Source organism: Culex quinquefasciatus, chromosome 3, assembly GCF_015732765.1.
Source record: "Culex quinquefasciatus strain JHB chromosome 3, VPISU_Cqui_1.0_pri_paternal, whole genome shotgun sequence".
In the NCBI taxonomy this organism is placed as follows: Eukaryota; Metazoa; Arthropoda; class Insecta; order Diptera; family Culicidae; genus Culex; species Culex quinquefasciatus.
In genome coordinates, this window is record NC_051863.1 from 130,498,045 (window position 1) to 130,509,741 (window position 11,697).

General features: G+C 38.8%; 2 protein-coding genes across 8 annotated transcripts; both read right to left on the reverse strand.

Moving 5' to 3' along the window:
- Positions 1-530: 530 nt before the first annotated feature.
- LOC6051030 lies at positions 531-10,417 on the reverse strand. Of its 7 annotated transcripts, none has more exons than XM_001867487.2 (5): positions 10,245-10,417; positions 1,210-1,346; positions 1,070-1,149; positions 853-1,006; positions 531-794 (listed from the first exon to the last, which is right to left on the reverse strand). In XM_001867487.2, exons 2-5 carry the CDS (start codon positions 1,316-1,318, stop codon positions 685-687), a joined length of 453 nt encoding a protein of 150 aa, XP_001867522.1. In that variant the 5' UTR covers positions 1,319-1,346; positions 10,245-10,417; the 3' UTR covers positions 531-684. The 7 variants fall into 7 exon arrangements, with proteins under 7 accessions (XP_001867522.1, XP_038119926.1, XP_001867523.1 ...); XM_038263996.1 differs by lacking the exons at positions 531-794; positions 853-1,006; positions 1,070-1,149; positions 1,210-1,346 and adding exons at positions 2,209-2,367; positions 2,426-2,573; positions 2,628-2,713; positions 2,775-2,972; XM_038263995.1 differs by lacking the exons at positions 531-794; positions 853-1,006; positions 1,070-1,149; positions 1,210-1,346 and adding exons at positions 2,209-2,367; positions 2,426-2,573; positions 2,628-2,713; positions 2,775-2,991.
- On the reverse strand, positions 8,452-9,790 carry LOC119769990. Its single transcript, XM_038263999.1, has 3 exons — positions 9,017-9,790; positions 8,877-8,953; positions 8,452-8,807 (listed from the first exon to the last, which is right to left on the reverse strand). The coding sequence occupies exons 1-3, from the start codon at positions 9,126-9,128 to the stop codon at positions 8,616-8,618; spliced, it is 381 nt and encodes a 126-aa protein (XP_038119927.1). The 5' UTR covers positions 9,129-9,790; the 3' UTR covers positions 8,452-8,615.
- Positions 10,418-11,697: the final 1,280 nt, after the last annotated feature.

Consider the following 11,697-nt stretch of genomic DNA (forward strand, 5'->3'; position numbering starts at 1 on the left):
AAAAGGATAATTAAAATTATACACATGTAAAATTTCCTAACAAATTTATGAGGTTTTTCTACATGATTTTTGAGTAACAATGCTCTCATAGTTTGTTTGTTCGTTTGTTGTCTACTCTCAACAAACCATATTCCGCGGAAAATATATGTCCAATATGTTTCAACCCATTATTTCCGCTCGGGTTCATCCGCTTCGCCAATTCTACGAGTTTCCTTGTGTTTCTGCTAATGAAATCGAAATTTATTGCCCCGGCAATAAATCTCGCGTTCGCCAGACGACTGCTGCGTGGCCACCACGTGGCAGCACTCCCACAACTTCAAGGTCGTCAAACGGCGGCGGCGACACGATGGTTGATTTCTCAGAGGGGGCGGAAAATGCGAGACAAATTAATTACTTTGCCTCTGTGCTAGGTCACTTCCGAGAGTGTGAATCATGTTCTTTGTATGTCTGATACTTACCGTTGCAATAAAAATAAAATAAATAAAAATAAATTCAAGGAATTTGTGATAATTTTAAAGAAAAAATGAAAGTTACAGCACTTGACAACTAAATTTTATTTAAACCACAGATTCGTCGACACTTGAGGAAGCACAACACTTTAAAGCTTTTTAGATTTTTTCGTTTGGGCACTTTACGCATGAGTATAAGACACTTAAAACTAGCCCGTGCGAGGGCTAACATCACTCAACCGTTCCACTCGGTCATCTCGACGGCTCGCATCCGGGCACCCACCAGATCCTCGAGCACCGCGCGATGGGCACCAGTTGCAACAAAAACCTCCATCACTGACAGAACTGTTTGAAAAAATGAGGTTGAAAAATCATTCTTTTCTAAAATTTTGCTTGGAATTACCAAACAACGACATCATGATGAAGATCACGAGGTAGAGATGGAACTGGCCCCCGTTTAGGACGCACTGCACGACGAACCACACCGTCAGCGCAGCTATCACTGTCATCTGGCCGTACGAGAAGTACTTGAAGATGTTTATCATCAGAGGGCGGTGCTGAATTTTAACAAATTGAATTACTCTTCTAAAAGTTTCAAAGTGGCGAAAGGGCTAACTCACCATACCCGTTCCGATCATCCAGAACAGGGCGAACACGATGTTTAAGGCACACGGTGAAGTGATCGAGACGGCCGCGATCCCTGTGGAACGAGAGAGTGCTCAAAATCATGGCTCTACGGACACGGGCTAACTTCACTCACAGTCGGTTACGATGGGAACCGCGGCCTGGCTCAGGATGACCAGAATGAAGAAAATGTGAATGCATCCGAAGATGTAGGTTAGGATTTTGTAGTTTCTACCGGAAATCATGGCTGTTGAGGTTGGGCGTTGGGTCCATCTGAGGAAGAGAGTTATTTCGAAGGTGTAGTCGAGTGAATTTGGATGAGATGTTTAGTAAAACACAGCAAAGGATGATTTTTCACTCTAAACATATATTTTTGGCATGGTTATATAAAATGGCACTGTTAAAAAACTCAAACAAGTGGCTGGAACATGACCGTTCCCTCCTGCAGCGGAGTATACTCCGAAAGAACCGCCTTCAGTCCACCAGAGGCGATCATCGCTTCCAGTCCAAAGAGAGCTGTCAAAAACAAAACATTTTAGTTGGCAACACTTCCGAACAACCTCAAAATCCCTAACCTATCAGCATGCAAGCACCGTGGGCGGCCATCCTCAGCTCGTGCCTTCCGTGGACCACCAGTCGGTACGTGTAGACGGCCACCAGCAGAAGGAACACAATCTGCACGTACATAAAGATCAGGAACACCCTAATAAAGGACGGCATCCGCTTGGCCACGCCCATGATGAGCAGCACCGCCAGCACGATGTTGGCCATGCATGGCGAGATCAGCAGGTCGGTGGCTACTGTGGAGGAGGGCAACGAAATCCGTTTGACGACCAACTAACAAATGGGCTAACTTCACGTACCTCGAGAGCGCGCCGGAAGGGCCACGTTCACGATGATTTCCAGTACGAGTGCGATGTTCGCGATGGCCGCCAGGTAGCACAGCAGCTTGTAGATCTTGTGGGATAACATGGCGCCGGTGGCTTAGGGGAGGTGCGTGAGGTGAGCCCCTGCAAATAGCGCTGATCAGTTGTGGTGAAGGGCAGGGGGTTAAGTTTTGTTTTTAAATTCTAGCTGATTTAGTACGGGGTTAGAAGCCAATTGGTGCGGGAACTGAATGAAAAGTGCAAATAAATGACGAATATGTAGTAAAACTATTTATTTAGGTAACGATCGGTTATTCACAACTACACAGATCACAAGTATCCTATTGTCTGCAGATTTTCGTGACGAATCTCCTCCATCAGCAGTTTGTAGTAGTCGCCAGCTATCCAGGCTTCGGCTCCAAAGAGTGCTGGAAAGATCAAGTTGTAGATAAAAAAAACCTGTCGAACAATTTTCTACAAATTTACCAATCGTGATTGCCAAAACCAGAAGCATGATGATGTAGCTACTTTCGTGCTCCAGAATGACTTTGTACGAGAAGACCGAAAGTATGCAAACCACCACCATTTGGAAGAAGATGAAGCTTCGGAAGATCCGCACGTACATTGGACGACGCTGCAAGCATGTTCATGTATTACAAGATCCCCTTCAACAACTTCAAGATCCTACCTGATAAACGCCTACAATCAGCAGAATCGCCAAAACTATGTTGGCCAAGGCAGGTCCCACCACAAACCCAAAAGCTGCTAGAACAACTGCAAAAAAAGGGCAAACCTTATACCAACTTGTTCAACCCAGAAGACCCTGCAATCTCACCACTATGTTCAACGGCTTCGTCCTGGTCCAGGTTGGCCAGAGTTCGATCTTCAAAAATCGCAAAGATGTCATCCAAGTACTCGGTCAGCAAGTCAAGCGCCAGAAAGATGTTGATCCCCGCGAAGAAATAGCACAAAGTTTTGTGGATTTCCATCGCGCAGGAGCCGAATTGAGGAGTGTGGTAACGGAACATTTTGTCTAGAGTAGGAAGTGGATGGATGCTAGAACAAGAGAATACAGGTTGGCTGGTAATTGAATTATTAGCAAAAGTGAGTTCAAAAGCTTGTGATATGATCGATAGATGAGATATTGTTTTAGGTTCGAAAGTGAATGAGACATTAGTGAAATGAAAACAAAACGTGCAAAAAAATCCATTCGAAAAATCGAGGCTTCAGATAATCGCATCTGGACTGTGGCCAAAATGACGGTTATTAAATACAGTCCAGACTCGATTATCCGAAGGCCTCGAAAAAAATCACTCCGGATAATTGAATCACGGAAAAAATAATTTTTCTCGGTCGTTTTTTTATTGTTGAGCTTGAATATGACCCCAAACATGCTCTGAAGTGGTTTAGATTTTCGTTTAACCGAAACTTCGGATAATCTAGGCTTTAGATAAACGCGTCTGGACTGTATCAAAAAGAAAAAAAAAGCTTTTTGTAATTTAAAAGGCAATCAACTATTCAAATTATACCAAAATTGTGTCGCTGAAATCGAATTTGATGTAGATTTTTTTTTAAAACTGATTTTTTTTGGTCAAGTTCAAGATACATATTTTCGAAAATTGATTCCTATTTTGTATTTATTGGTGTCTTTTTTGTTTTTTTTTTTGAATCAATTTTATTTGTACTTTTTCTATGTCCAAATAAGCCATTTTGCATAAGGGCCATTCCATGTCAACTGGGTACACTTTTGGGCTCGACCTTCACCGATTTGGACTAAACTTGGAGGGAACGTTCATCTATCGATAATTAACAGAAATTCCGAGTTTTTGGCTGATGAGCAATTCTCTACGAAATCGGTCTTTTTCTTCAATTTTAATTTTTGAGCATGAGCATGAGCATGAGCATGAGCATGAGCATGAGCATGAGAGACCACCCATGGTTGTCCTTCTCCGTTGCTGAACAGGACCATAATATTCTATCAGCACAACCGGTCATACGCTTCAACGATGATGATATTTCCCTTATCAACAGCATGCATGAATGCGCTGAAAAGATAAAACATCACGATCATCAAAACTAGAGCCGTTGCCAATAGGAAACAGTCGTTGGCCACCAACGGCGCCCACCATGTCAGTTTGTAGATCTCGAGGGAATGGGACGGGAATGTTAGTTAGCACAGGCTGCTACCAAGAATGGGTTCTATACGATATCCACACCCCCGCGTGTGCCGGAAAACTACTTCTACTTGGGATTTTGTTAGTGGGAAAGGGTAATGGCCAGGATTCATCATAGAGGATGATGATGTGGCCCAATAATCAATGAATTTTGTTTAATAGGGTGATGTATTATGTATTCTCAAGGCAAACAATCGGATGATGCGGATGAGACTATTCCCGGTTATTTGGTGTTGAGTTTAGCATAAAAGATTCAATCTTAGACAGCCGGCTGCGGAAAGATAGAATCAAAGTTATGTGTAATTAAAAGGTGAAATATTATACTCAGCGTAACATATTTACGTAGAGTTGACCTTAGACTATTTATACTTTAAAATTTTTATACCAATTACTGATGACTGATAAGTTATGATGTTATCTGAAGGGCTTGAACAATCGCGTTGAAACCAGATTTGTCACCGTGCTGTACGAGCTAATATGGTAAAAGATAATTTCGCGGGAAACAAATGATCGAATATAATTTATATTTTGCTAACGCAAATTAGAACGAATCGTATCATGAAACAATTGCAAATCATAGAGCAATGAAACCCGACTATGACGTGTATCAAAAACATGACTAACGAGAAAGACGATTGCGATTTTCGAACTTTACATTCTAACTATATAGAAAAGAAATAAATGCCGCGTCAATAAAATAGAATCGACAAACAAACAGGTCACCGCAAAATGGACTGGGTCAGCTGTCATCGTGACAACCAGAGCCAGCACCTTCACATACACGCACACGCACTCATCCGAATAACGCACCGACTACGAACGACGAAAACGAAACGCGAAAAACACATGCGACTCGACTCAAGAACGAAAACACAGCAGAGCCAGCGAAAAAGCTGGACTTGTTGCGACGCGATTCCTTGCAGAACTCATTTTTTTTTCTTCAATTTTAATTTTTGTATTTTTTAATCCGACTGAAACTTTTTTGGTGCCTTCGGTATGCCCAAAGAAGCCATTTTGCATCATTAGTTTGTCCATATAATTTTCCATACAAATTTCGCAGCTGTCCATACAAAAATGATGTATGAATATTCAAAAATCTGTATCTTTTGAAGGAATTTTTTAATCGATTTGGTGTCTTCGGCAAAGTTGTAGGTATGGATACGGACTACACTGGAAAAAAAATGATACACGGTAAAAAATGCTGATTTTTTTATTTAACTTTTTATCACTAAAATTTGATTTGCAAAAAAAAACACAATTTTATTTTTTTTATTTTTTGATATGTTTTAGAAGACATAAAATGCCAACTTTTCAGAAATTTCCAGGTTGTGTTAAAAATTATTGACCCAGTTATGAATTTTTTAATCAATACTGATTTTTTCAAAAGATCGAAATATTGGTCGCGATTTTTTTTTTCAACTTCATATTTCAATGTAAAATCAAATTTGCAATCAAAAAGTACTTTAGTAAAATTTTGATAAAGTGCACCGTTTTCAAGTTAAATCCATATTTAGGTGACTTTTTTGAAAATAGTCGCAGTTTTTCATTTTTTTAAATTAGTGCACATGTTTGCACACTTTTGGAAATTTTTTTTTTGAAAAGCTGAGAAAATTCTCTATATTTTGCTTCTTCGGACTTTGTTGATACAACCTTTAGTCAATGGGATATTGCAATGCAAAGGTTTAAAAACAGGAAAATTGATGTTTTCTAAGTCTCACCCAAACAGCCCACCATTTTTTAATGTCGATATCTCAGCAACTAATGGTCCGATTTTCAATGTTGATATGTGAAACATTTGTGAAATTTTCCGATCTTTTCGAAAACATTATTTTCAAAATTTTCAAATCAAGACTAACATTTTAAAAGGGCCAAAATTCAATATTATGCCCACTAATATTTTATTTTAACATTATAAGTATTAAATTTCAGTTTTGCTCAATTCCTTATATTTTTATTTGTTTTATTTTATCATTCCCCGGACAATTTCGTATTCCTCGCACAATTTTACAGAATAATCAATGTAAATCTCAAACTAAAATAAACTATTGACGAGAAACAGCGATTTTACTGAAAAAAAAGTTTGACTTTGCACAGCACTCTGTCCTATGAATTAAAATCCGAAATAAGTTTCTCACATATAAAAACTGAACTATGCGGGATTCATCCCTTTTTGTTGAAAAGTACACCACTTGGTACACCATGTACTTCCAAGTGCTGAGCAAAATCAAACTTTTTTCAGTAAAATCGCTGTATCTCGCCAATAGTTTATTTTAGTTTGAGGTTTACATGGATTATTATGTAAAATTGTCCGGGGAATGCAATGGTGATAAAATGAAAAAAAATTAAATAAAAAAAAATTGTCAAATCTGAATTTTTATACTTTAAACGTTAAATATAACATACGGGGGCACTTAAGGGTTAAAATTTGGATTTTTATCGAATTCCTTGGACAATTTTCTATAAAATACAACCTCTAGAAAGTCTTTTGCTCAAATAGTTACAAATTTATGATTAAAAGAAAAAAAAATTGTTTAGAAAATCCTTAAAAAAGAGGGCGGTGCCAAAAATAGAGGGATGGTCCAATCAGCACCAAACTTGGGACTTCTGTTAACTATCAATAGATGAACGTTCCCTCTAAGTTTGGTCCCAATTGGTGAAGGTCGAATCCAAAAGTGTACTCAGTTGACCTGGAATGACCCGTATATATTTTTTATTTATTTTATTGTTAATTAAAAAGTTTCTTCATACAAGTCTCCATAGGATGTTGGCAGCTGATGTCTTCAGGGGTGACTTTGAGTTCGGAGGGTAAGATTGGGTCTTATAAATTTTAGCATTTTGTATAACCCAATGTCACCCCTGGTGACGGTATTCAAAAATCTGTATCTTGAGAGCGGAATTTCTGATCGATTTTGTATATTCGGCAATGTTGAAGATATAGCTGATTATGACTTCTAAAAAAATATGTTTCACTAAAAGAAAATTACCATTTTTGGACGTCTGCAAGATTACAAACGAAAAAATTTGTCCAAATTAATTTGACAGTGTTGCCAATTTTTCTTAAAAAAATATTATTTTTTTTTAAAAGCACGGAAAGTTGAAAAGTTGTTTGACTTAATTTTAGAAGTATCAATCTTTAAATCAAGTAAGATTATTCTTTTTTTTTTTTTGATAACGTGAGTTATTATACAAGTTAGTAATGAACAAGCCTGATAAAAATTTCCGAGAATATTAAAATATATCCCAAAAGTAACCTTTGAAAAAATCAAAAAGCTTCAACACATTGATAGTTGGATTGTTGAAAGATGAATTTGTTAAATTTTCTGATATTTCAAATAAAAATATTTTCAATATGTTTAATTCAACACTATAATTTCATAAGGACAAAATTTTTATTTTGGAACGTATCCAATATATTGTTGATTTTAAATAAAATCCTATTTTGTAAAATTAATTATCTTAAAATGGTAGGCTGGTTCGACCTTAGCGTGTCCCAAAAACACGAAGTCGAAAAAATCAATGTGCTCTGTTCTCAAATTATAGATAATCATGTTAGAAGCAACTCTATCATGCATGAAAACTTTCAGAAAAATCGTTTACCATGTTCCATGGGCATTTTTTTAAGTCAGTTTTTACAACAATTTCACCAACTCTCCTTAGAAAAAATGGAATATCTTTAAATTTCAAATAGCCTATACTATAAAATGATGGTCTGTAATTTACTTTTTTTAATCTTTTCCCTCGGTATTGAAAACAAAAATTTGCTCATCTGTAAGAATACATGCATCTTGTAAAAAAAATTCCGACAAAGATTTTTTTCTAAGCAACTTTGAAGTTTCATCAACTCTGAGCTGAGGTATTCCAGTTTTTGTGAAGAATATTAAATTTCGGAAAATGTTTAAATTAATCATCGTTGGCATACAATATTGAAGGAAACCAAACCCTAATTTGAAGCGAGGCTATGTCGCATCTGTTTTAAACATAATTAGCTAATCCTCTAATACTTAGGCCACCTGGTGTTGATTTCTCATGGCACACTTCGTGCTGAATCAATGAATTACTTTTAGTAAATAACTAATTGATTGCATTTGTCTTTAGATTAAAATTTTAATGATTTTCTTTTTTAAATTTGAAAGAAGTAGCATTACTTTTGACAAATATGTAAAAATAACAGTGCTTTCGACTTTTGACTTATCGTGTTTAGAAAAGAATGGCAGTTTGAAATAAAGAAAAGTTATTTGTAAAATAAGATTTCGGAAATTGTTCTTTATCGCATCAATAAGGGTAAAAAGCAAAAAAATTTTATCAAGAAAGTGGATATATAATAAATCAGCCCAGAAGTGTACGACAAACATCAAAAATTTATTGCTACAAGTCTTACAGTACACACATCACTTTTACACATTAATCTTTGGTCCACAAAACGGGGATGATTACACGGTACGCAAAATAATAAACAAATCTGGCAGCACTGTCCGAGCGCAACAGCACCAAAAACATTTCGCTTAAAACTCGTCGTCTAGTTCTGGTTCCTCCTGCACAACCACCGGCGGCTTTTGCGTGACTTTCTCGTCAAAGTGCTGTACGTCCACCTTCACCACGTACAGCAGAATCAAGGCCAGACAGATCAGCACGAAAATAGCTCCCAGCTGCACCCAGCTGAATATTTTGACGGCCTTCACCAGGTCCGGCCGTTTCTGCGATTAGAAAGAGATTTTTTTTCTGATAGTTTTCATATCTGAAAGTTGGGCAAACTCCGCTCTCACCAGAATGATTCCAAGGATCAGGGTCACGACACTGATCAAGTTGGCCAGACATGTGCCGATGATGATGACATTCGTGCCTAAGGAACGCGGACGCGATTAGTCTAGAACTAGAAACTTCCACGGACAAGGTGGGAACTCACTTGTTGGCAGGTTGGCAATCGGGAACACTTTGGCGGCGATGGTCACAAACGTGACAAACAGACAGATGGCAAAGCTGTACAGAAACACCCGGTGAAGCCGATTGGAAGGCATGTTTTTTTATTTGTTGTTTTACGCGATTTGTTTGGAATTGGCCAGAGATTTGACACTTTACGACACCGACGTGCAGCTAGTTCACGCACGAAAACATTCACGGCACTCCACTTTGAGTATTTTTTGTGGTGCGGTTGGCAGCATTGGGCAGCTGTCAAAACCGGCGAAACGCAGTGAAACGCGCATGTGCGTGCACGGCAGGAGATAAACAACAGAACCACGATGGACGAGACCGGCGAAAAGCCGGGAACGAAGGTAAACAGTGATGTAAACAAGAAATCGTGACTGGGACAAAGGGGAGAACGATAGGCGACGTGGGCATGTGGTTTGTTATCACGTGACAGTGTTGCCAGTTTATAATAGTTGCGGTTAAACATCAGAATGTGTTTAATGTTTAAAAGATCTTTTGTATTCGAATTAAAAAGCACTCAAACGTCAAAACTGAGTTGTCAAACTTTAGTAACATTGTTTACATTTCGACCTCTTTGGTCGTCGATTTCCGAGCACGTGGTTTCGTGCTTTTAACAGCTGTCAGTCGTTCCAATTAGCGAATTTGGATACGCTAATTCGAAGAAAGGTTTTTTTTGTTAAGCCTTAGTTGTGATTGCTTTAGTATTATTTGTAACAGTGAGACCATATTTCCAATAAACCATATTCTTTTCTATCACAGAAATATTTTAATCACATTTCTGCATCAATCGTGACAAAACGTGTTTGTTTACAAACACGCGTTCATTGCACCCCTTTTGTTCCTGCTTACTCACACGTATGTGCTGAGTTCAACGGTTTGTTTTGATTTCGATCTTTCGTTGTCTCCCACGGGGATCTTCACCGTAAACACACTGGCACACAAAAACACACTTTAGCAAACCAAGACAGACACGCGCACCCCGATCAAGCTAAGCCGCGTTGAATGACACGCACACAACAAAACGACACTACTGCCTGTCAAGTTCTAAAAATATCCACCGCCGTCTTTGACGGCGGCGATGATATTTTTCTGCACTTTCTTCCCTTGAACCTACTTTGATTCACTTCAACAAAGCCTAATCGGACAGGCCAAACTTCAAACTCAACCGTCACACCCGGGCGAACACTTGGGGCGTGTAAACTTACCTAAATTAATATTTAATAAGGCGAATCGGCACTGCTTTAGCAATATATCACACGACCGAGCCGCACATTTTAATCGACTGAATTGTACTAAATACCCACACACCAGGAATACGCGGAGAAGAGCTGACTTAACTCTCCGTACGACACGAGCGCAACAACTGTCAGATGCGGTGTATTTGATTCAGTCTGGGCGTGTGTGAAGACAGAACCGGAGAATGAACTTGATTCTGGTTCATCGCAGCAGGCAAGTGTTGCGAATTGATATTTGTGTTCGTGTTTGCTTTGATGTGACTCAGAAATTGGGTCATTCGTTCGTTTATGATTCCAAGAAAGTGAATTTAGGAAAACCCATGACTGTTTCACCAGAGAGAAGGGAATACTTTTTGGTTTCACATCCCAAATTTTAAATGACATCTGATTTTTATTTTGAAAAGGTCCAATAAACTTTTTGGGTGTTTTTCAATACCCTGACTCATGGCGGTTTCAAAAACACCCAAAAAGCAAAAACTGAAAATTTGGTTTATCGGGCCATTGAAAAAAAAACTCCAGACATTTAGAAATTGCGTACTAAAGCCCTATGTCAATTTTTATGTAAAACGGTAAAAAACACGATTAAAAACCATTTCTGAACACTTTTTTTCATTTTAACGCAACAATTTTTTTTTGACAAGACAACATTTTTTCGATGGATCAACTATGGTCCCCTTGGAACGAGCTGTCAAGTAGGAGCTTTTCTGTCAAGAAGGATCGCGAGGTTAATTTTTCAAAATTGATTTAAAAATCCATTTTAAACTCTTTGTGGTTGAACAAAGGGTCATTGCACTCAAGGAGCGGCCGTGGCTGGCTGGTTACGGTGTTCGCTTTGTAAGCGAATGATTCTGGGTTCGATTCCCATCTGCTCCCAACGAGAAAGTTAAGAACACATAAATTTGAAATGATGAATATGAACGAAAAATCAAAGTCGCTCGAGGCGGGGTTCGATCCCCCGTCCTTTGGATTGGTAAGCAAAAATGCTAACCACTAGGCCATAACGACTTGGTGAGCGTGGACTGGAATCAGGAATACTGTTACAGAGAGCGAGTTGTGGCGCTATAACCACGGCAAATAGTGTCCAGGGCATTCGTGGAAATACAATGTCCCATCCCAGAGGGTCCCGGAGTACCAAACCTTCTTAGCATGGCGCTCCCAACGAATACAACCAAAATCTCGGAGCGTATGGTGGTGTGTCCCCACGCTTCTTCCTCCCCTGTCGATTCAGAATTGTGTTGTTGTTCGAACACTCAGTGCTCAAACTCAACCCAATTACGAGTCATCTCTGCGATACGGCTTTACGCAGTAGGCCTGGCCGCTTTAACGCTTGTGATGTTTCAATGCATTCCGATGCAATGGCGCACTACAAATGTTAATAAATGACAAGAAGAGTGCTAGGCGTCATCTAACCTAAGGCACTCTC